The 25,888-nt window shown below is 43.4% G+C and overlaps 1 protein-coding gene across 9 annotated transcripts in view; it reads right to left on the reverse strand.

Annotated features, from left to right (window-relative positions):
• The window catches only part of PRPF40B (pre-mRNA processing factor 40B), an 88,113-nt gene extending 67,978 nt beyond the window's left edge, over positions 1-20,135 (reverse strand). For 8 of the 9 annotated variants that reach the window (XR_012881389.1, XR_012881388.1, XM_075852229.1 and 5 more), the window contains exons 1-4: positions 20,101-20,135; positions 18,805-18,885; positions 4,481-4,624; positions 2,521-2,589 (exon numbers count right to left, since the gene is read on the reverse strand). Coding sequence is in view for 7 of the 9 variants with exons in the window: in XM_075852229.1 (XP_075708344.1) it covers positions 2,521-2,589; positions 4,481-4,624; positions 18,805-18,885; positions 20,101-20,103 (297 nt within the window). In the remaining 2 variants the exon portion in view is untranslated. The remainder of the gene's footprint in view (positions 1-2,520; positions 2,590-4,480; positions 4,625-18,804; positions 18,886-20,100) is intronic. The other variant, XM_075852230.1, reaches the window with a different exon arrangement.
• Positions 20,136-25,888: the final 5,753 nt, after the last annotated feature.

Below are 25,888 nucleotides of genomic sequence, written 5' to 3' on the forward strand. Positions count from 1 at the left end.
GCTATGAGGTTTGCACACACTACATTTAATGCTTTAGTATATCCGGCCCAAACACTCCCTCCAAATGCTCCTGGCCCGGCCCCTCTGTCAAATTTTAGAACCCATTGTGGCCCGCGAGTCAAAAAGTTTGCCCACCCCTGTCCCAGACCCACACCAATCGCTAAAATGAAGCGGCAGAAGTGCCCGTGTGAGTGCTGAGTCGCTTCATTTCTGTTCGGGTTTTTACGGAAAGCTGATGTGGCGGAGTACGGGCTCATAGACTTTCTACTGAGCCCATACACCGTAATATTGATTTCTGGAAAAAGCCGAACAGAAACGAAGCGGCTGAGTGCTCACACAAGCACTTCTGCCGCTTCGTTTTAGCGATTGGTGGGGGTCTCAGTGCTTGGACCCCCACCAATCCAAACTTCTGACATGTCACTATGACAGGTCAGAAGTTTGTTGAATGTTTAGTTACCCTTTAAGAGAAACAAGCTTGGTAAATGATGGCTGGAATCACCGAGTGAGCCTATGAGTCCCACTTCGCCTGACCACAGAAAGTGATTGACAGTTTTCCCAGTATAAGTGTGTATACATGGAAAAAAATCTGCATGGATTTTATTGCATGCTGAAGATTTTAGCACCTTATTGTGACACGAACGAGCGTGACAGTTGCCAACTGAAGGCAGACATCTGTGGAAAAGTTGATCTGCCGTGTTGGATTTTTTCCGATGTTGTCGGGTGCAGTCCTTGGAAAGTTGTTCATGCCAGACAACAGATCTGCATCCCATCAATAAATTCCCAGACCAGGCCACAGATGAAGGCTGGATTCACACGAGCGTGTGCGTGTTGCGCGTGCAAAAAACGCTGCGTTTTGCGTGCGCAAAAGGCACTTAACAGCTCCGTGTGTCAGCAGCGTATGATGCGTGGCTGCGTGATTTTCGCGCAGCCGCCATCATTATGACACTCAGTTTGTATGTTTGTAAACAGAAAAGCACGTGGTGCTTTTCTGTTTTCAATCATACTTTTTACTGCTGTTGCGTGAATCACGTGCGTCCCACGGAAGTGCTTCAATGGGTGCGTGATGCGCGAAAAACGCACAAATATAGGACATGTCGTGAGTTTTACGCAGCGGACTCACGCTGCACAAAAATCACTGACTGTCTGCACGGCCCCATAGGCGAACATAGGTCCGAGCGACGCACAGAAAGTGATTGACAGTTTTCCCAGTATAAGTGTGTATACATGGAAAAAAATCTGCATGGATTTTATTGCATGCTGAAGATTTTAGCACCTTATTGTGACAAGAACGAGCGTGACAGTTGCCAACTGAAGGCAGATATCTGTGGAAAAGTTGATCTGCCGTGAAAATCACGCGCATTGCACATAGGTATATCACGTAAGTGTAAATCCGCCTGAAAGCAGTGGTTGACCATCGATTTGTAATTTTAACTTCTGGAGTTGTCACCCAAATCTCGCGAGATTACGGAGCTAAACGAGATTTGGTTTCACTTGCCGGAATCTCACAAAAAAGAGTCAGAAGTGTCAGGATTCTGAGTACACATAACGTCCAGGCTGGATGGTCATGTGTATTCATTATCAGGACACTAGTAATGTTAGGGCTTGTGTATGAGGCTGCACATAGCGATATATCTATATCGCTAGTGCAGTGTAAATGAATGGAGAGGAGTACATGATGCCGATTGGTCAGCGTCATACACTCCTCTGTACAACGCCCACTTGGTAGAAAGTAAAAGTACGCCCACTTGGGCATTAAGAAAGCTCATTAGCATAAACCAAAATAGCTCCCAACGTTGTGAAAAAAGATCGTTTTTTTTAAATAAAAAGCATTAATGTCACCTTCATTACAGTGCCCATCTCCTTATATAGGAGATAGGGCACTTATAATGTGGTGACAGAGCCTCTTTAAGTGTGATCGATATTAGCTGGACATCAGCTTTCTACCGAGCTGTAAGTTCAGCTGAACTGACAGACGCGGCTTAAACAATACAGCTTCTATGTATACAGGATACATAGAAGCTGTATCTTAAAAAGGAAAAAAATCTTTTCATAAAAGTGAATTTGAAAGTTACATTAAAACACTAAATACATTCATTTAATAAAAATAAAATGCTAGCAAAAGTGTACATATCCTTTAAGAACATGTGTTCTAAATGATTTACCATACATGCAAATGAAATTACTTGAATGAACAACACTGGTGATTAGTTTTGAGGACCATTTCAACTTTCCAAATATGTTTAGTAATTTTTCTAAGTTATCAGAATGGATAGCCCTGCAGAAATGCTCCCATAATGGATCAATAAAAGACTAAAGAGCAAATTGCAGTGCAGTCGATGTAGTTCAATTTAAGAAGCAGTTGTAGAAAATTTTCCTAGAATTGCTACTATGTAAAACTGCAATCCTGCTCACTACAATATAAATGACAACAAACATAGGTAACAGAACATATGACCATGGCATTATTATAAATCTGGAGTAAAATAATTCTACTTCCCATTTGTATCAGGAAATACTGACTTTAGTAGTGCTGGTTGTTACAGCTGGCATCATCATAGTCGGCATCAGTGGTGGCGCAAGACTTGGGGGCTTTGATAAAAAACAAAATTAAACCGGCCCATGTTAATTTCTTTAAGACAAGATCCGGATATTGTATGATGTGATATTGATGTGATGTGTAAGTCAGTTACTCATGAGTTATTAGTAAAACGGTGCATGTATTTACAAGTGCCATTCAATGTGATGTTTCATGTGAAAGAACTTGATCACGTCCTCTATTGGCACTGACGCTGAACATGTATACTCTAGCTGTAACGTCTATGGTCGCTGACCACGAACTCCTTCCATCCGGTCGACGCCCTTCTCTCCAGAGATGCCTGGACATGCGGCCGTCCTGTTCCACAGTGACCACCAGGGTGCGCTCGCGAGCTCAGTCCAGACAAGGAGCCAGGTCGCACACAGGTGGGAGATTGAGCTGATTGCTCCCAGAGCACACTGGACTATAAGAAGGGCCCTGCCCCTTCCTGCCATGCCTGAGACTTGTTGTCAATATCCTAGTATGTCTATGTAAATAGTCTCCTAAGTGCTTTCCAGTGCTCCCGTTCCTGCTACCTGTAACCTGTATCCCGTCCTATCCTGGGCAAGTGCCGTGTTGAGCTGAAGTCGTGCTGTGCTGTGTACCACGCCTGTCCTGCTGCACCACGCCTGGCGCCTGCCTGCTGCCTAGTCCCAGCCGAGCCTGTCTTGCTACTGTCTGAGCTACCCCAGGTATACTATATGAACTATAGACTGTGACCTCTGTTCTGTTGGCCAGCTGCCATATCGTCAAGGCGGTACGGCCCAGTGGGTCCACATACCCAACGTGACACTAGCTCTAGTGATTTACAACTTATGAGTAAGTGACTTTCTTTCTTACTATTGGAAGTACATTTCTATTAAGAAAAAAAAAGTTCCGTTTTGGAAAAATCTCTTATAGTTTTACAAGCTCCTATTTTGATAATGCTATCAGCTCAATGATCCTGTGATCCAAATATAGAATTAACTACCTAAATATAGTTATTTCACTTGGGATACCTCCTGATGTACACAACCTATATCACATTCTAATAGCAATGACTAGAATCCAGACATTTTACTGAGTTGGTAAAGGGAGACTTGATAATGCATATAGGGGTACTTCATCTCAGGTAAGCAAGAGGACAGGACTAAGGGTCCTCTTACAGGGCCCGACGTAGGCCGTGTAAACGAGCACCGATCAACGAGACAGCTTGTTGATCTGCACTCGTTTGCTCCTTTCACAAGGGGCTATGTACGTATCTATGCTCGTTACTATGATCGCTCATCCCCATACATTTCTATCATGTCGGCAGCATATCCCCGTTTATACAGGGAGATGTGCTGCCGACAACGATAATATTTTCAGCTGCATAAACTCTAAAATCAGCCGATAAACAAGTGTTTGCTCGTTCATCGGTTGATCGTTGCCCTGTTAACACATTAACACAGGGCAATTATCGGGAACGAACATTCTGTGAACACTTGTTTGCCCGATAATGGGCCCGTGTAAAAGATGACTTTGACAATGGTACAATCAGCAAGTAACACATCTGGCTACATTGATCTCAGATTAAACATTTTCCACACTGTTAGAAATCTTTTGACATGTCTTAAGATAGCGGGATAAGTAGGAGATTGACTTTCATGGTTCTAGTTCTTGTACTTGATATGGTGATACACAACTTAGTATTCCTGACACTTTATTTGCATATGACAAACCTCTAGCTAGAACATAACATCAGAATAAAATAGAAGGATATTCAGCTTATTTAGAAGACATTTGCATATCTTTGCTAACATCCAAAATCAAAAAGTGGACAATTTTTAGAAACAAGACGTACAAAGCAATTTAAAACCACACAGGATCTCTATTTATAAATTATAGACTGTGATGCAGCAACAGCCATGTCCGAAAAACTAATACCTGAGAAAGAGGAGGTGGTCCTGCCATGGGTGGGATCATAGGTGGCATCATTGCATGTGGAATTGGGGGCATTGCTGGTGGCCTCTGTCCTATTGGCGGCAGTCCAATTGGTGGAAAAGGAGGTGGAAGGCCAGGGGGTGGCATCTAGGAAAAAACATAAGAATAAAGTGACTCACTAAAACAAACTAAACATTCTAGATACAAATAAAATGCAAAACAAAAGTAAAAACTCAAACGATCATTTTTACATATTTCAATCAAGTTTGGTAAAAAGAAGTAATGTAGCTCAGTTGTGAACCATTTCATAGCCATTAGATACCCAACATATAAACCACACTTTAATATTCAGTTACAAAATATCCCCTATATTGGTCTCTTATCTATTCAGAGGTTTCTTATCTGTAGGAAAGATGAGTGACAACCAATTTGGACACCTTTACAGTTTATTACAAGTTATATGTATTAGATTACTGGAGTTGGGTATTTGATCTGAAGATTTATTCTAATTTGAAGGTTTGGAAGGAATTTTGTTTCTATAAACTGGAAAAAATTGTCTTCTGCCAGTAAGAGGGGTTGTTTTGTCTCCCTCTGGTTTAGCACTGCAGGAGAATAGGTTGTACTATGTATTTTTTTTAAACCCTTCTAACTATGTACCTATGTAGTTATGCAGTGATACATCTGCAAAGATAGGCAGCTATATGACGCCTCAATTCTAATGGGAGTTGTAATGGTGGCCATATTGGTTTTTAACCTGCTCTCTCAGAAACAAATATAACCTAGAAATGAATAAATAGACAGTATATTAAAATTCTACATACAAGAGGACAACTTGAGGACTTTATTTATATTTGTGTTTTTTTTAGATTTTAGGGGAAAACATTATTTAAGATATATGTAAAATGTTAATACACCTAATCAACAGAATGTCTACAGGTAATTTATAACTCTTGTTACTTGTGACATTATATGTAATAGGAATAATCTACTTTGTGAGGATTTACAGGAGTAAAGGCCCTTTTACAGAGGCCAATGATGGAGCAAACGAGCGTTCATATAAATGCCCGTTCCCGATCATTCAAACCATCAGAAAACGCTCGTTCATCGACTGATCATATCATTTATGCATCCATAAATATTTACTTTGTTGGAAGAACATCTCCCTGATTTCGACATGATTGCAATGCAACGTAACAACACTCACTCGTCCCTATACATGACCAATCATAGCTCCTTGCGAAGGAGTAAATGAGCGCCGATCAACAAGCTGCGTCGTTGATCGTTGCTTGTTATCGCAGCCAATATTTGCCAGTGTAAAAGGACCTTAAGTGTCTCTTTTCTAATCAGACAGAGATCACAATCAGTGAATGTGACTTTAATGTGACAGTGTTCACTGGCAGCTGTCCCCTTCCACTAACCTATTTATTTTTTTAGTACCATAAAATAATCAGAATATTAATAAGATACAAATAAGAGTAACTGAACTGGCTAAATATAATGCACTAAGCCGAAAACTGTGTTGAGTTTTATACTACCTTGCATATTAAAGGATATCGGTCATGAGGTCCCTATTTTATTTGCTTTACTACACAGAGTATTATGCACTATACAGAAAGCAAAAAAATAAATCAAAAAATATATATATACACAGTGGCGTAGCTATAGGGGTCGTAGCCAGCAGGCCCCCCTCACCACACTAACGCTGACTGAGCTGTACTAAGGAGGAGTCAGGAAAATCACACTGCCGCACTCCACGCTGTATCAGGCAGCAGTGGTGAACGTGCATGCGCTGCTGTGCTCTTAGGCTGGATTCACACGAGCATGTTCGGTCCGTAAAGGACGGAACGTATTTTGGCTGCAAGTCCCGGACCGAACACACTGCAGGAGCCGGGCTCCTAGCATCATAGATATGTACGACACTATGAGTCCCTGTCTCGCCGTGGAACTACTGACCCATACTGAAAACATGATTACAGTACGGGACAGTTGTCCCGCAGCGAGGCAGGGACTCCTAGCGTCATACATAACTATGATGCTAGGAGCCCGGCACCCTGCAGTGTGTTCGGTCCGGGACTTGCGGACGAAATACGTTCCGTCCTTTACGGACCAAACATGCTCATGAATCCAGCCTTACCTTCCAGTCATTAGGATGAATTTGCTGTGGGCACTGGTCTATATGCCTGGGTTATTCTCCCCCTTCCCTCCTGCAAAGACTTTCAGGACATTGTAATTTGACAGATGAGCTGCCGAATAACTTTAGATAAGACTAGGACTGCTCAGTCTGCAAGCACCCTGCCCTCCGGTCTTATCTTCTCTGCATTTGCCAAGGAAAGAGAAAGAAAAACTCTGATTTCTTTCTTCTGAACAGTGCAGAGATATTTCGATCTCTATTTAAAATGTGTGCTGCTTTGTATATCTTAGTGCATGTTAACTATACTGTACCACTTTATGGTTCACTGTCCATGAAAGATATGAATATATGGTATGGGTGGTAATGAGGAATAGTTTAAAGCCCATGTAAATCTTTGGAGGGCAACTTATTATTTATTCTATTTTTTTATATAGAAATAAATGGATAATGGGGTGCAAGTGTGTGAAACATGGAGGGATAGTGTGTACGTCATGAGGCACAACGTGTATAGCCAGGTAGAAGCCTATTTGTGACGCCTTGATAGTTCATAGAGCGGGCTACCCAGCTTGCTATGCCAAACAACAACACACCATGCTCTCCCAGCATCAAAGACCCGGCTGTGTCCAAGAGAAGCGAATATACGTAATAATGAAAAATACCTGGGGTATTAGTGATCATTTTGGCCAAAAGGACGCAAGCTCGCAATCGACAACAAGGATCCCCAGACTTGCGAGTCCCTAACTCCTTAACTGGAACAGAATGTTCCTGATGCACAGACAGAACCGCCTATATTTCACTTATAGTTTTACACTTGCACACACACTATTAATTTATTATTTCTTACTACACATCCCATGCACCACACACACCTCTCCCCTCAAGACTAGTGGGAGTGGCTATTATTATTTAAAGCACCTGCTCACTCCTTCATCAGCGTTTCTGACCTGGCTGTGTCCATTTGTAAGTATGGCCTTTTTCGGTGTTTTTACAATAGATACTTTGTCCATGAAGACTTGTCATGAGACAATCCACAGTCATGCGGACCCCACAGTCTGTCTCAGCATACTGCAGGAGGTATTATTAATTTAGGAGGCTCAAAGGGGATTATTACTTTGGGGCACTAGTACTGTAATGTTGCACAAAGGAGTGTACTATTACTCTGTAGGGGCACTGGGGGTAGCAGCAGCAAAAGACGTTTGTGTGCAAATACGAGTCATGGCTGGAACTTCGAAGAAGTCAAGAAGGGAAGGAAAAGACGTCACCTGTAAGTCATTGGATGTAACTGTACTGTGCTCACTTTTCACTGTGTAGAACTGTTATCATTATTGGGGGCTGCATTATTTAGAGGTATGGGGGGGCGGTACAAAACATATGTCTTGAGGTTTGGGTCCATGACCTTTTTAGGCCCCAGCAATGCCCCTGGCTACTTGTGCTTCATTAATGGGTCACTTAAAGAGGCTCTGTCACCAGATTTTGCAACCCCTATCTGCTATTGCAGCAGATAGGCGCTGCAATGTAGATTACAGTAACGTTTTTATTTTTTAAAAACGAGCATTTTTGGCCAAGTTATGACCATTTTTGTAGTTATGCAAATGAGGCTTGCAAAAGTCCAAGTGGGTGTGTTTAAAAGTAAAAGTCCAAGTGGGCGTGTATTATGTGCGTACATCGGGGCGTTTTTAATACTTTTACTAGCTGGGCGCTCTGAAGAGAAGTATCATCCACTTCTCTTCAGAACGCCCAGCTTCTGGCAGTGCAGATCTGTGACGTCACTCACAGGTCCTGCATCGTGTCGGCCACATCGGCACCAGAGGCTTCAGTTGATTCTGCAGCAGCATCGGCGTTAGCAGGTAAGTCGATGTAGCTACTTACCTGCAAACGCTGATGCTGCTGCAGAATCAACTGAAGCCTCTGGTGCCGACACGATGCAGGACCTGTGAGTGACGTCACAGATCTGCACTGCCAGAAGCTGGGCGTTCTGAAGAGAAGTGGATGATACTTCTCTTCAGAGCGCCCAGCTAGTAAAAGTATTAAAAACGCCCCGATGTACGCACATAATACACGCCCACTTGGACTTTTACTTTTAAACACACCCACTTGGACTTTTGCAAGCCTCATTTGCATAACTACAAAAATGGTCATAACTTGGCCAAAAATGCTCGTTTTTTAAAAATAAAAACGTTACTGTAATCTACATTGCAGCGCCGATCTGCTGCAATAGCAGATAGGGGTTGCAAAATCTGGTGACAGAGCCTCTTTAAGAGACCCAGCAACGCCGCTGAAAATTACAGGTGGACGGGGGGCCCAAGCTGAATTTTTGCACCAAGGCACAAGAGCCTTTAGCTACGCCCCTGTATATACAGATCTCCATTTACCGAGACAGCAAATTCCCTATTTTCTGTTAGGTCCAGAATTATTTGGAAAGTGACACAATGTTCATGATTTGGGTTCTGAATGCCACCACATTGGATTTAAAATGAAACAACTGAGATATAATTGAAGTGCAGACTTTCAAGTTTAATTCAAGGGGTTGAACAAAAATATTCTGTGAAACGTTTAGGAATTGCAACCATTTTTCTACACAGTCTCCTCATTTCAGGGGCTCAAAAGTAATTGAACAAATTAACATTATCATAAATAAAATAAAAAAAGTAAATACTTTGTAGAGAATCCTTTGCAGGCAATGACTGCCAGAAGTCTGGAACCCATGGAAATCACCAAACGCTGGGTTTTCTCCTTTGTGATGCTTTGCAAGGCCTTTAGTTCAGCTGTCTTCAGTTGTTGCTTGTTTGTGGGGTCTTTCTGCCTTAAATAGGCTTTGTCACCAGATTATAAATTCCCTATCTCCTACATAATCTGATTGGCACTGTAATGTAGATAACAACAGTGGTTTTTATTTTGAAAAACTATCAATTTTGAGCAAGTTATGCACAATTTTAGATTTATGCTAATTCGTTTCTTAATAGACAACTGGGAGTTTTTTACAATTTTACCAACTGGGCGTTGTAAAGAGAAGTGTATAACGCTGACCAATCAGCGTCATACACTTCTCTCCATTCATGTCCATTTGTATTCACTAGACAGCATGATCTCACAAAATCATGCTGTGCTGTCACATACACCTACATTAACGTTACTGAAGTGTCTTGAGAGTGAATAGACATTGCCTCCAGCCAGGACGCGATGTCTATTCACACTCCCGACACTTTGGTAAAGTTTCTGTTGGTAAAAAGGTAAAAAACACCCAGTTTTCTATTAAGAAATGAATTAGCATAAATCTAAAATTGATCACAACTTGCTCAAAATTGATCGTTTTTCAAAATGAAAACCACTGTTGTTATCTTCATTACAGCGCCGATAAGATTATGTAGGAGATAAGGCACTTATAATGTGGTGACAGAGCCTCTTTAAGTTTTGTCTTAAACAAGTGAAATGCATTGCGGGTTGAGATCTGGTGATGGACTTGGCCTTTGTCACGGTGTGTGGGTATTTGGACCCACTAGACCGCACCGCCGTAGCAGGGAGGCAGCTGGCCAAACAACAGGGAACTCCAGCAATACAAAGTCCCGCACAAGGGTACCTGGACTGTCCAGACAGTGGTAGCAGCTCTAGCATGGATGGAGATGGGTGCAACAGGCAACGCCAGACATGGCGGATGACAGCAGGTGCCGCAGGTTGCGCCAGACGTGGCGAATCCCTCTGGACGTGGCAGATGACACAGGTGCAGTAGACACAACTGCAACTAGTAGGCACAGGAACAAGAACACAGCACGGGATATAGGAACAGGTAACAGGGCACGGGTAACAACTGGAACAGGAAATACTAAGGTACCATTTGCAAGACAGACTTGGGAATTACTAACAATGCTCAGGCAAAGATCAGTAGGGCTGGGGCCTTCTTATAGTCCAGGAAATGTGCGCACGCTGGCTCTTTAAAAGCGGGCACGAGCGTGCGCACGCACCCTACGGGACACAGCGGACCAGAGCGGAAGTGAGCGCTGGCGTCTACTGGGAAGGAGGTGGGGACCAGCGCTCACAGATCCATGGCTGCGGGCGTCAGGAGGTGAGTAGACCCGACGGCCCGCGGTCATGGACGCTACAGCCATTGCAGAATATTCCACTTCTTTGCCTTAAACTCCTGGGTTGCTTTCGCAGTATGTTTTGGGTCATTCTCCATCTGTACTGTGAAGCGACGTCCAATCAACCTTGCTGCATTTGATTGAATCTGAGCAGAAAGTATATCCCTGAACACTTCAGAATTCATCCGTCTGCTTCTGCCTTCAGTCTCATCATCAATAAACACTAGTGACCCAGTGCCTTTGGCAGCCATGCATGCCCATGCCATCACACTGCCTCCACCATGTTTTACAGAGGATGTGGTGTGCTTTGGATCATGAGACGTTCCAAGCCTTATAGATACTTTCATCCTCCCATCATTCTGGTACAGGTTGATCTTAGTTTCATGCTGTTCCAGAACTGGGCCGGCTTCTTTACATGTTGTTTGGCAAAGTCTAATCTGGCCTTTCTATTTTTGAGGCTGATTAATGGTTTGCAGCTTGTGGTGAACCCCCTGTATTTTCTCTCATGAACTCTTCTCGTTACGGTAGACTTAGATACTGATACACCTACTGCCAAGAGAGTGTTCTTCACTTGGGTAGATGTTGTGAAGGGGTTTTTCTTCAGCATGGAAATGATTCTGTGATCATCCACCACTGTTGTCTCGCGTGGACGTCCAGGCCTTTTGGAGTTCACGAGATCACCAGTGCGCTCTTTTTTTTCAAGAATGTACCAAACTGTTGATTTGGCCACTCCTAACATTTATGCTCTCTCTCATGGATTTCTTCATTTTTTTTCAGCCTAACGATGGTCTGTTTCACTTGCATTGGTAGCTCCTTTGACCTCACGTTGTGGGTTCACAGCAACAGCTTCTAAATGCAAGTGCCACACCTGGAATCAACTCCAGACCTTTTACCTGCTTAATTGATGATGGATTAACGAGGGAATAGCCCATGCAGCACATTTAATAGTTTTTGAGATAATTGTCCAATTACCTTTGGTCCCTTGAAAAAGAGGCAGCTACATATTAAAGAGCTGTAATTCCTAAACCCTTCCCCAAATTAGGATGTGAATACCCTCAAATTAAAGCCCATATTGATTATATAACTGTATATGCAATATTTTTTGGTACACAGATAAAATGCCAAAATGTCACTGTCCAAATAAATCTGGACCTAACTGTACCTGCTCACTCCTGGGCAGGCAGAGACAAACAGAAGTGTCTACACCAGAAAGCAACTGCCTGCCCAGTAGTAAGCGCTGTTTATACACTATAGAATGAAGTCCTTGCAACCTTTGCTATCCTCTTCTTACTCCTAGAATCTTCATTATTATTTAGAATATTGAGTCCCACTCCTGCGGATAAGTTGCCTAGTATATTATAATGTGGTTTTGATGTGAACTTGTACTGCTTATAATATAATTGCTATTGTGGACATTTTTAATCCTCTAGTTTAATCTTCTAGTTCTGTACGTTTTACTCCTTGTTATGCAGTTATTGACTTATATCTTATTTAGATCCCCCGGCGAGGGGTTTAATGTAATGAATATAACTGTAATGAATATAACTGCGATCTGTTTGCTTGTATGCCAATAAATATGTTTTGAAACTAAAATGCAGTCCCTGCTGAGTGTTTCTTACTTTAAAGGGAAGGTCCACCTATGAATACATATATATGGTACCCTACATATAACGTTCAGTAACTTGTGATTCCCAGTTCTGCTGCTTGTCACTGGAAGCTTATCATCAGATACATCCTCAATAGTTTAGCCGAGCTCCTATTCTGCAGTAGTTAGTTTTTTCTACATCAGATTACTGTACAGCCGTGAATATGCCATAAAAGTTTCAGTTGAGAATACTCCTTTAGGCCCCACGCACAAAACCGTGCCTGTAATCACAGTCCGTGGTTACGGGCACGGCCGGCCGCCGACGGCTGCAGACAGTCGCCTGCATTTGCGGGCCATGCTCCTATATAAAGTATGGGAGCACGGTCCGTAAAAAAGCAAAAAACAGGACATGTCCTATCTTTTGTGGAGACTTTCTACGGCACAGACACCTTTCTGTAAATATTCAAGGGAAAACAGCTCCTGATTTTCAGGCGCTTTTTTAGCAACTCACGTTTTTCGCTGCGTTTTTTACGGTAGTTTTTGGAGCTGTCTTTCTATAGAGTCAATGAAAAACTGCCTTTTATTATACTGTTTATTTATTCATTTCTAGGTTATATTTGTTTCTGAGAGAGATGGTTGAAAACCAATATGGCCAGCATTACAACTCCCATTAGAATTGAGGCGTTTTCAAAAGGGCCGCGTAAAAAATCGGCCCGTCGGAGCAGAACGCCGTTTTTCCTATTGAAATCAATGGGCAGATATTTGGAGGCGTTCTGAACATACCTCAACTGTTTCCTGTGGCTGACAGAGGAATGACTGATTCCTGTGACAACTGCACACTCGCTGTGGTTATAAAAACAGATCTACAACAGTTGCACTTTTCAGAAGCCTTACAAGCTATAAACCCAAACCCCAAATGTTAATTCCAGCAAATCCACTTAGAAAAGCTGTAACAAATTGTCTTTTATATATATATATATATATATATATATATATATATATATATATATATATATATATATATATATATGTATATGTATATGTACCTGAGAGAAAATACTAGTTCACACTACCGTTACTATCAGTTTACCTCTCTTCCGTCAGAGGAAGAGAGGATCGATACATTAAACGGAAAGCAACGGTTCCGTTAGAATTGCCATTGATTTCAATGGTAATTCTTTTGTATCAGTTGCTTTACGTTTATCTCCATTCGCTAGCTTTAAGTTTTTTTTGAACGGAAACAAAAGTGCAGTCTGCAGAACTTTAGTTTTCGTTCAAAACAACGGAAACCTAGCGAACGGAGACAAACGTAAAGCAACTGATACAAAAGAATTACCATTGAAATCAATGGTAATTCTAACGGAACCGTTGCTTTCCGTTTAATGTATCGACCCTCTCTTCCTCTGACGGAAGAGAGGTAAACTGATAGTAACGCCAGTGTGAAAGAAACGGGGAACTATTAAAAAAGTGACTACACTTTCATCAAACGTTTGATATGTCATAGAGACATATCAAAAGTTTGGATCGGTAGGGGTCCGGGTGATGAGACCCCAACCATTGCTGAAACAAATGTGCAGAAGTGCTTAGTGGAGTGCTTTGCACCTTTGTTTCAGCAATGGTGGGGGTATCAGCACCTGGACCCCCACCGATTCAAACTTATGATGTGTCCCGATGACATTTCAAAAGTTTGATAAAAGTGTAGTTACTCTTTAAGCACCACTATTATTACTATGATTACTGATGATGGTTATTAGCTAATTTACCCTATAACATTAGGAAAAAGTCGTTGTTGTTTTTTTTTTTACTGTGGTTGCCCCAATATGCCATCAGAAGCTATAGACATCCATTTGCGGCAACGTTGCTGCAACTCCCTGATAAAGTACCTAGAAATAGCTGCAAGAGGAAAGAGAGGTATTGTATTAAAACAGGCTCTTCATAGAAAAACAGCTCCATTTACCGAATCTTGATGCTTTGTAAGGGTATGTTCACACGCAGTGTTTTCAGACGTAATTTGGGCGTTTTACGCCTCAAATTACACCTGAAAAACGCTCCTAATATGCCTACAAACATCTGCCCATTGTTTGCAATGGGTTTTACGGTGTTCTGTTCCCATAAGGTGTAATTTTACGTGTCGCTGTCAAAATATGGCACGTAAAAAGACGCCCGCGAAAAAGAAGTGCATGTCACTTCTTGGGACGTTTTTGGAGCCGTTTTTCATTGACTCCATTGAAAAACAGCTCCAAAAACGTCCGTAAAATACGCCGCGAAAAACACGAGTTGCTACAAAAACTTCTGAAAATCAAGAGCTCTTTTCGCCTGAAAACAGCTTCGTATTTTCAGACGTTTTTGGTCAATGCGTGTGAACATACCCTAAGGGTACGTTCGTTCACAGAGGTTTTTGTCAGGCATTTCAAAATCTACCTCAAAATTCTTTCAGGACTGCATATTTTGAAATGTCTGCGCTTTCTTGGAGCTCTTTTTGCTGTGTTTTTGAGGCGTATTTTTTTGCCAGTTTTTCAGGAGTTCTTTTCAAATTAAAAAAATGCAGGCAGTTTTTGGTAAAAAAACAAAAACGCTTCAAATGGGTGGCACATTTTTTTTTTTTTTGGCCTCCCATAGATTTTAATGGAGGTTCAGAGCCACTCCAAGATAGGGCATTTCGCTATTTTTTTTTCCTCAAGCGGTCAAAAAACGCCCAGGGTGAAAAACTACTTCCACCATTGAAAGCAATGGGTGGATATTCAGGGCGTATGAATTGGGCCTAAGGGTTTGGACACTTTGTTGAAACAAGGTAATGTAAATATATAAAATATACAAAATACTAGTTAAACACTTAGGCCTCATGCACACAAACGTATTTTTTTCCTCCCGTAAACACTGGCGTAAATACGGGTCCTTGGTCACACGTATTCGACCCGTATTTACGGGCACGTTTTCGCTAAAAAATTGCACTGCACTAATCGGCAGCCCTTCTCTCTATAAGTACAGGATAGAGAGAAGGGACAGCCCTTTCCGCAGTAAAAGTAAAAGAAATTCATACTTACCCGGCCGTTGTCTTGGTGACGCGTCCCTCTTTCGACATCCAGTCCGACCTCCCTGGATAACGCATCAGTCTATGCGACCGCTGCAGCCTGTGATTGGCTGCAGCGGTCACATGGGCTGAAACGTCATCCCGGGAGGCCGGACTGGAGGAAGAAGCAGGGAGTTCTCGGTAAGTAGGAACTTCTATTTTTTTTACACGTTGATCTATATTGTGATCGGAAGTCACTGCCCAGGGTGCTGAAACAGTTCTGCCGATCGTTTAACTCCTTCAGCACCCTGGACAGTGACTATCCCCTGACATCGCCTAGCAACGCTTCCGTAATTACGGGAGCCCAATAGACTTCTATGGGCCTGCCCGTGAGTACGGCCTGAAATAGGACATGTTCTATATTTTTCAACGGCACGGGCACCATCCCGTAAGCATACGGGGAGGTACCCGTGGCCAATAGAAGTCTATGGGCCCGTAATTACGGGCCGTAGTTACGGCCCGTGATTACGGCCATTTTTACGTTCGTGTGCATGGGGCCTTATACAGTCTCATAAATTCAGAAATGATCTTTTTCCCTTACGGAAAAAGTCGACTACGGTATTCATCCCGTCAAAACGACGGAACCCTTGCACAACGGAGACAAACTGAAACCATTGGCACCGGATTTGTCGCCATTGAAAGCAATGGTGATGGAAACTTTTGGTTTCAGTTTGTGTCAGTCAGGGCTACGTTCCGACTGAAAGATCTGACGGAACGTCGGAACGGAGCCCTGATGCAGATGTGAACGAAGCCTAAGCTAGATAAAACCAGTAACACATTAAAATAGTCTACAGGTATTAAAAAAGGAATAATACACAACTATATAGCCACTAAATGTGTAAATGCCACAAAAGTGGAGTCACATTTTATAACTCAATCCTCTAATATACTTGTATTACTGGAACCACTTGGACTGATGTGGTAATAAAGCAGGTCTGAAGCAAATTTTCTGTGTCCGTCCTGTGATGCAAATTATAATCTCCAGGAGTTTTTTCATACTCTATATCATTCTCACTCATAAAGGGAGAGATTACGGTAATAGGAACATATTATGGAATTGCTAAATAAGCCGTTATCTCATATATGAGTTCAGGTTCTCTAGGGATGAATGTCAATGCTAAATCAGTTCTTCCCATACATATTATAATGGGGGAACCCCTGAACAATTTTCTTACTCCTAGGGAACCCCTACTCCCATTACTACGTGTGGCTAAGGCATTCTACATTTCTTACCTAGATGTGTTGACTGTTTTTCTAAGCATCTTTGACCAAGAATCTTTGCCATTCTTCCTGTAAGGGCTTGTACACACATAACTGAATTGCTGCAGAAAATTTCTGCGGAAAAACCGCACCATTTCTTGCGTTTTTTTACTGTAGAAAATAGTGCGGATTTTGCGGCGTTTTTTTTTAGTCCACTTTGCGGCGCAGTAATTTAGTCCACTTTCCGCAGCAGGAATTGACATGCTGCCGTACAAAAAGTACGCACCGCAGGAGAACTTCTGGATGGAAATTTTACGCAGCGTGTGGATGAGATTTGTAAAATCTCACCCACTTTGCTGCTACTGTATTCTGCTGCGTATTTTCCGTCCGCAATTCCGGACGGAAAATGCACAGCTATTCCGTTACGTGTGGACAAGCCCTAAGGGTTTGTTAACATGCGGCAGATTTGCGGCAGAAATTTCTGTGACTGTACCATAGTTCTGAATGGGAATTGTAAACATCCATTCACATGCCGCAGAAACAACTCTTTTGAAATGTATTTAATGAATTTTAAGACAGACATTCCTGCAAAAAAATCTGCTATGGGTGAACATACGCTAAGGCTGGGTTCCCCCACAGCATAAACACGCTGAATCTACCCAATGAAATTCTGAGCGGAAATTCCGCAGCATTTACAGTAACAGCAATGGGGATGAGAATTCGCATATCTCAGGCCCACACTGCGGAAATGAATCACTTTCAACTCCACAGCATGTCAACTTATGCTGCATATTCTGTGTGGAGTTGCTGGGTGTTTGGTCCATAGACTTCAATGGTGAGCGTAAAGTCTGCACTAAATATCGCAAGTTGAGCTGTGTCGGGGGTTTATACAGCGATTCAGCAGCGGAATCAAGGTCAAAATCTGCAGGTGCACATAAAACTTGCTATAATCAATGCTTCACACTAAAATCCACCCACTAAATATGAAAATATTGCATTTGCGCTGCACATATTGCTGCGGAAACGCTGTCGATTTTGTGCAGATTGCACATTTCCGCAGCAATATGTGCAGCAAAAACCTTTTTGGGAGATTCCGATGCCGATTTTCTGTTGCAGAAAATCTACAGTGTCTCCTGCCTGTGAGAACATACCCTAAAAGTGACCGGTCTAGATGCTGGAACCCCTGATGGTTGGGAAACACGGTGTCAGGCTGGATTCACACGAACGCGGCGTTTTGCGCGCGCAAAAACCACTTCACAGCTCCGTGTGTCATCCGTGTATGATGCGCGGCTGCGTGATTTTCGCGCAGCCGCCATCATAGAGATGAGTCTAGTCGACGTCAGTCACTGTCCAGGGTGCTGAAAGAGTTAACTGATCGGCAGTTAACTCTTTCAGCACCCTCGACAGTGAATGCCGATCACAATATCGAGAAACCTGTTAAAAAAAAATGAAAAAGTTCGTACTTACCGAGAACTTCCCTCCCGGCCGTTGCCTTGGTGACGCGCCTCTCTTGACATCTGGCCCCACCTCCCTGGATGACGCGGCAGTCCATGTGACCGCTGCAGCCTGTGATTTGCTGGAGCTGTCACTTGGACTGAATTGCCATCCCGGGAGGTCAGACTGGAGGAAGAAGCCGGGAGTTATCGGTAAGTCAGAACTTCTTTTTTTTTTACACGTTCATGTATATTGGGATCGGAAGTCACTGTCCAGGGTGCTGAACCAGTTTAAATCTTTCAGCACCCTGGACAGTGACTATCTCCTGACGTCGGTTCCGTTGTCCTGGTTCGCTCATCTCAAAGACACTCCGTTTGGATGTTTGTAAACAGAAAAGCACGTGGTGCTTTTCTGTTTACATTCATCCTTTTGACAGCTCTTTGCGCGAATCACGCAGTTCGCACGGAAGTGCTTCCGTGCGGCATGCTTGGTTTTCACGCACCCATTGACTTCAATGGGTGCGTGATGCGTGCAAAACGCCGAAAGAACGGACATGTCGTGACTTTTTTTCAGCGGACTCACGATGATGAAAAATCACGGACATGTCTGCACGGCCCCATAGACACATATAGGTCCGTGCAAATCACGCGCGTTGCACGGACGTTTTTCCCGTTCGTCTGAATAAAGCCTTAAATTCATGTTTCCCATATGCTGTCTGCATGCAAACAGGAAAGCAAGTGCACATTGAGATATCATGACAGTTATACCGGCTTGTCACATGGACTAACAACACACTGGACTAACATAGACTGAGCATGTACATATACTTACAAAAGGTGGAGGCATCAGAGGAGGAGCAGCGGGGAAAGGGGCCGCCTGACCAGGTGGAGCTGTTCCTGAGTCTGGTGCTGACTGGAAAATCACAAGATAACAGAGATGCTCAGATGTGTCACCAGCCGGTGCCCAATGATAAGCGTTCATTATACAAAATATGTAACAAATGGAAATTGCAAGAAAAACTTTGGAAGAATATGACAAATATATTCACAATTAGTTTTGTCCTGCTTTTTTTGATGCCTATTTGACTCCATGAGAAAGAATAGTAAAGAAGTGAACACAGTGGGTTCATGTACCAGTCTGTGCACAACAGAGAATAGCACAAATACATCACAAGGCATGGCGCCCAAATCCTTCAGCATATGTGTTCACCTATTATGCCACGTTTACCACCCAGAACCTGCGCACAACTCCGCATCCAACATTATCACCTTACAGACAATGACTGTATATATTTATTCAGTGTATAACTTGATATAGGTTCATATAAAGTAGAACACTGTAATACTACTCGGTCTTAGGTCACCCTCACCAGGTTGGCACATTTTTCTAGATTCCAGCATTAGGTCGGTGTAAGTATAAAACATCCTCAATGCTTCTGAATATTTGATGTGCAAAACGTGCACCATATTTATCAATACAGATCGCCATGTTTTCCACCAAGTACCAACTTTGCCAACAGTTTATTTAGAATTGGGCATGAGCGGGCATTCACAACTTTGTGACATGGATATCATCCTATTATGCCAGTTATGAGCGACCAAGACATGTATATAAAAAGCTAAACTTATGCCCAGACTTTATCTTAAGTTGTGAGACATTTACAAAATGTCTTTAACTTTATAAACATTTGCTGCCATTGTGGCTCCTAAAGTCTACAGCAAATTGTCTACTGCTTCTATTAATACATGATGCCCATAATGCCCTAGGAATGTAGCCAAGGTGCCAGGTCACATTCCACTGGTGACACTTCACTGTTGCTCACATGCCCCAAGCAGCATCTATGTGCCAGCTGAGGCTCTCACTGCTCTGTATTCCGACACTAGCCCTGTATATATATATGGTATAGCAGGATACACCCCCTGCACCAGCACTGTGTCTCATACTAAATAGTCTGATAATATCCCCACTGCCCCTTTATACTGGGCATTGCCCCCCCCCCCCCCCAGTGATTCACACAAGTGCCCAGGTTGCCCCTAGTAGTTCCTCCCCCATCTGCAGTGACTCCTCATACCCTTGCAGCTAATAAACCCCCTGAAGCCGGGACCCAGATAAACAAAGCTCCCTTACCATCCCTGCTCCAGCCGTGAGCTGCCGCAGGCTCCACCCCCTCAACAAGCTGCACGCCAATTGGCAGCGGTTGTCCTTGAGGGCGTGTCCAGCAGTGTAACCTGTGCTGTTCCAGGGACCATCTGTCAGCGGTCTTCTCGTACATGGGTTATCCCATGGTAGCATGTGTGCACAGTAATCACAGGGCAGTGCCTCCTGCCAGTCTCTTCTTGTATTACAGAGACACTTATATTATTATTTACAGAGTGTGAACTTTATAACGTGACCCCAGTAAGTGAAATGTCCTGCAAGAGTGAATCATGGAGCATCGTTCTGTAGAACTTCTGAACGAGTGAAGATCATGGACAGGTGTATGTGTGGTGCCCTCATAACGCTGCCAGCCTCAGTTCTCTCATGCCAGTGCTAGCCACAGTGCCATCAGACCAGCACCGTCAGTCCCATAACAGTGCCAACCACAGTGCCACTATACCAGCAACATTACCCCATAACAGTGTCAGCCACAGTGCCTCTATACCAGCAACATTACCCCATAACAGTGTCAGCCACAGTGCCTCTATACCAGCAACATTACCCCATAACAGTGCCAACCACAGTGCCTCTATACCAGCAACATTACCCCATAACAGTGTTAGCCACAGTGCCTCTATACCAACAACATTACCCCATAACAGTGCCAACCACAGTGCCTCTATACCAACAACATTACCCCATAACAGTGCCAGCCACAGTGCCACTATACCAGCAACATTACCCCATAACAGTGTGAGCCACAGTGCCTCTATACCAGCAACATTACCCCCGTAACAGTGCCAGCCACAGTGCCCCTATACCAACAACATTACCCCATAACACGTGTCAGCCACAGTGCCTCTATACCAGCAACATTACCCCATAACAGTGTCAGCCACAGTGCCTCTATACCAGCAACATTACCCCATAACAGTGCCAGCCACAGTGCCTCTATACCAACAACATTACCCCATAACAGTGCCAGCCACAGTGCCACTATACCAGCAACATTACCCCATAACAGTGTCAGCCACAGTGCCTCTATACCAGCAACATTACCCCATAACAGTGCCAGCCACAGTGCCCCTATACCAACAACATTACCCCATAACACGTGTCAGCCACAGTGCCTCTATACCAGCAACATTACCCCATAACAGTGTCAGCCACAGTGCCTCTATACCAGCAACATTACCCCATAACAGTGCCAGCCACAGTGCCTCTATACCAACAACATTACCCAATAACAGTGCCAGCCACAGTGCCACTATACCAGCAACATTACCCCATAACAGTGCCAACCACAGTGCCTCTATACCAACATTACCCCATAACAGTGCCAGCCACAGTGCCTCTATACCAGCAACATTACCCCATAACAGTGCCAGCCACAGTGCCACTATATTAGCAACATTACCCCATAACAGTGTCAGACACAGTGCCTCTATACCAGCAACATTCCCCCTTAACAGTATAAACCACAGTGCCACTATACCAGCAACATTACCCCATAACAGTGCCAGCCACAGTGCCTCTATAACAGCAACATTACCCCATAACAGTGCCAGCCACAGTGCCACTATACCAGCAACATTACCCCATAACAGTGCCAGCCACAGTGCCACTATACCAGCAACATTACCCCATAACAGTGGCAAGAACAGTGCCAATATGTCAGCAACATTACCCCATAACAGTTCCAGCCACAGTGCCACTATACCAGCAATATTACCCCATAACAGTGTCAGCCACAGTGCCTCTATACCAACAACATTACCCCATAACAGTGTCAGCCACAGTGCCTCTATACCAGCAACATTACCCCATAACAGTGCCAACCACAGTGCCACTATACCAGCAACATTACCCCATAACAGCGTCAGCCACAGTGCCTCTATACCAGCAACATTACCCCAGAACAGTGCCAGCCACAGTGCCACTATACCAGCAACATTACCCCATAACAGTGCCAACCACAGTGCCTCTATACCAGCAACATTTCCCCATAACAGTGCCAGCCACAGTGCCTCTATACCAGCAACATTACCCCATAACAGTGCCAGGCACAGTGCCACTATACCAGCAACATTACCCCATAACAGTGGCAAGAACAGTGCCAATATGTCAGCAACATTACCCCATAACAATGCCAGCCACAGTGCCACTATACCAGCAACATTACCCCCGTAACAGTGCCAGCCACAGTGCCACTATACCAGCAACATTACCCCCATAACAGTGGCAAGCACAGTGCCACTATACCAGCAACATTACCCCATAACAGTGCCAGCCACAGTGCCCCTATACCAACAACATTACCCCATAACACGTGTCAGCCACAGTGCCTCTATACCAGCAACATTACCCCATAACAGTGTCAGCCACAGTGCCTCTATACCAGCAACATTACCCCATAACAGTGCCAGCCACAGTGCCTCTATACCAACAACATTACCCAATAACAGTGCCAGCCACAGTGCCACTATACCAGCAACATTACCCCATAACAGTGCCAACCACAGTGCCTCTATACCAACATTACCCCATAACAGTGCCAGCCACAGTGCCTCTATACCAGCAACATTACCCCATAACAGTGCCAGCCACAGTGCCACTATATTAGCAACATTACCCCATAACAGTGTCAGACACAGTGCCTCTATACCAGCAACATTCCCCCTTAACAGTATAAACCACAGTGCCACTATACCAGCAACATTACCCCATAACAGTGCCAGCCACAGTGCCTCTATAACAGCAACATTACCCCATAACAGTGCCAGCCACAGTGCCACTATACCAGCAACATTACCCCATAACAGTGCCAGCCACAGTGCCACTATACCAGCAACATTACCCCATAACAGTGGCAAGAACAGTGCCAATATGTCAGCAACATTACCCCATAACAGTTCCAGCCACAGTGCCACTATACCAGCAATATTACCCCATAACAGTGTCAGCCACAGTGCCTCTATACCAACAACATTACCCCATAACAGTGTCAGCCACAGTGCCTCTATACCAGCAACATTACCCCATAACAGTGCCAACCACAGTGCCACTATACCAGCAACATTACCCCATAACAGCGTCAGCCACAGTGCCTCTATACCAGCAACATTACCCCAGAACAGTGCCAGCCACAGTGCCACTATACCAGCAACATTACCCCATAACAGTGCCAACCACAGTGCCTCTATACCAGCAACATTTCCCCATAACAGTGCCAGCCACAGTGCCTCTATACCAGCAACATTACCCCATAACAGTGCCAGGCACAGTGCCACTATACCAGCAACATTACCCCATAACAGTGGCAAGAACAGTGCCAATATGTCAGCAACATTACCCCATAACAATGCCAGCCACAGTGCCACTATACCAGCAACATTACCCCCGTAACAGTGCCAGCCACAGTGCCACTATACCAGCAACATTACCCCCATAACAGTGGCAAGCACAGTGCCACTATACCAGCAACATTACCCCATAACTGTGCCAGCCACAGTTCCTCTATACCAGCAACATTACCCCATAACAGCATCAGCCACAGTGCCTCTATACCAGCAACTTTACCCCATAACAGTGCCAGCCACAGTACCACTATACCAGCAACATTACCCCATAACAGTGCCAACCACAGTGCCTCTATACCAGCAACATTTCCCCATAACAGTGAAAGCCACAGTGCCTCTATACCAGCAACATTACCCCATAACAGTGCCAGGCACAGTGCCACTATACCAGCAACATTACCCCATAACAGTGGCAAGAACAGTGCCAATATGTCAGCAACATTACCCCATAACAATGCCAGCCACAGTGCCACTATACCAGCAACATTACCCCCGTAACAGTGCCAGCCACAGCGCCACTATACCAGAAACATTACCCCCATAGCAGTGGCAAGCACAGTGCCACTATACCAGCAACATTACCCCATAACAGTGCCAACCACAATTCCACAAACCCGACATGGCAATGAAAACCAATCCAGCAAAATCTGCGCTCCAAAATCCAAAAGGCGCTCCTTCCATTCTGAGCCCTGCTGTGGGTCCAAACAGCCATTTATTACCACATATGGGGTATTGCCATAATCGTGAACAAATGTTCGGTTGCTTTTTCTCCTTTATTCCTTGTAAAAATGAAAAAATTCTATGTTTCCACAGAAAAAAAGGTGATTTTCTTCTTCACAGACTAATTCCACTAAATTCTGCAAAAGAACTGTGGGGTCAAAATGCTAACTATACCCCTAGAAAAATGCCTTGAGGGGTGTAGTTTCCAAAATGGGGTCACTTTTGGGGGTTTCGACTGTTTAGGTACCACAAGACCTCTTCAAACCTGACATGGTGCCTAAAATATATTCCTAAAAAAAGGAGGCCCAAAAATCCACTAGGTGCTCCTTTTCTTCTGAGGCTGGTGCTTCAGTCCATTAGCACACCAGGACCACATGTTGGATATTTCTAAAATCTGCAGAATCTGGGCAATAAATATTGAGTTGCATTTCTCGGGTAAAACCTTCTGTGTTATAGAGTTTTTTTTATTAAACAATGAATTTCGGCAAAAAAAATGAAATGTTAAATACTTTTGTGTCAAAAAAGACAAAAGTATAATAGGTATGATACCTTTATTGGCTAACCATAAAAGTTCTATATGCAAGCTTTCAGAGCACAGAGGCCCCTTCTTCAGGCAGTTTACAAATGAATGACTTAGAAAAAAGCACAACATTTAGATGTTACACAAAGACAATTAGTACATGAGGTGATACATCATTAAGATAAGCCGGGGCAATAAAACTGAGGTTATAGGGGTGATGACTTAGGAGTTAAGGCATCTGGAGTCAGTCTGATGGGGGACGTGACGTGTGTCCATGTAGTGGCTCATAAATCCTGGTGTTAGATTGAGGCCTTGTGTCAATGACTGGAATTTTATCATCATCTTGAATTCCCAAATTTTTCTTTCTCTGTTGTTTTTAAAATGACCCTTCAGAATGAGTACCTTTAAATCTGCCAAACTGTGGTCTGGTCCAGAGAAGTGTTTTCCCACGGGTGTATCCACCTCCTGTTTTATTGTATGTCTGTGAAGATTCATCCTGGTTTGTAGTTTTTGTATTGTTTCTCCAATGTAGATTCCTTTATTGATGCACCTTGTACACAGGATCATGTACACTACATTGGAGGATGTACAGGAGAACGTGCCAGTGATTTTATAGTCCTGCTGCGTGTTTGGTATCTGGATGGTGTTTGATGACCAGATGTTGGTACAGGTCTTGCATTTTCTACTGTTGCAAGGAAAAGTGCCAGTTTCACCTCTACTTTGCCATAATTGCTGTTAAACGCCTAAAGGGTTAAAATACTTTCTGAATGTGGTTTTGAATGAGGGGTGCAGTTTTCAAAATGGGGTGATTTATGGGGACTTTCTAATATATAAGGCCCTCAAAACCACTTCAGAACTGAACTGGGCCCTGAAAAAATAGCCTATTGAAATGTTCTTGAAGATATGAGAAATTGCTGCTAAAGTTCTAAGCCTTGTAACGTCCTAGAAAAATAAAAGGACGCGAAAAAAAATTATGCAAATATAAAGTAGACATATGCGGGATGTTAACTAGTAACTATTTTGTGTGGTATTACTATCTGTTTTACAAGCAAACACATTTTTTTTTTTTTTATAAATTCTTTTATTTATCAATTTTACAAACAAACATATCACGTTAAATGTCGAAAGAATATGCAACCAAATAATACTCATGCACGCAGGCCGACAAATGTGGACATCC

Source organism: Rhinoderma darwinii, chromosome 2 (genome assembly GCF_050947455.1).
Source record: "Rhinoderma darwinii isolate aRhiDar2 chromosome 2, aRhiDar2.hap1, whole genome shotgun sequence".
Classification (NCBI taxonomy): Eukaryota; Metazoa; Chordata; class Amphibia; order Anura; family Rhinodermatidae; genus Rhinoderma; species Rhinoderma darwinii.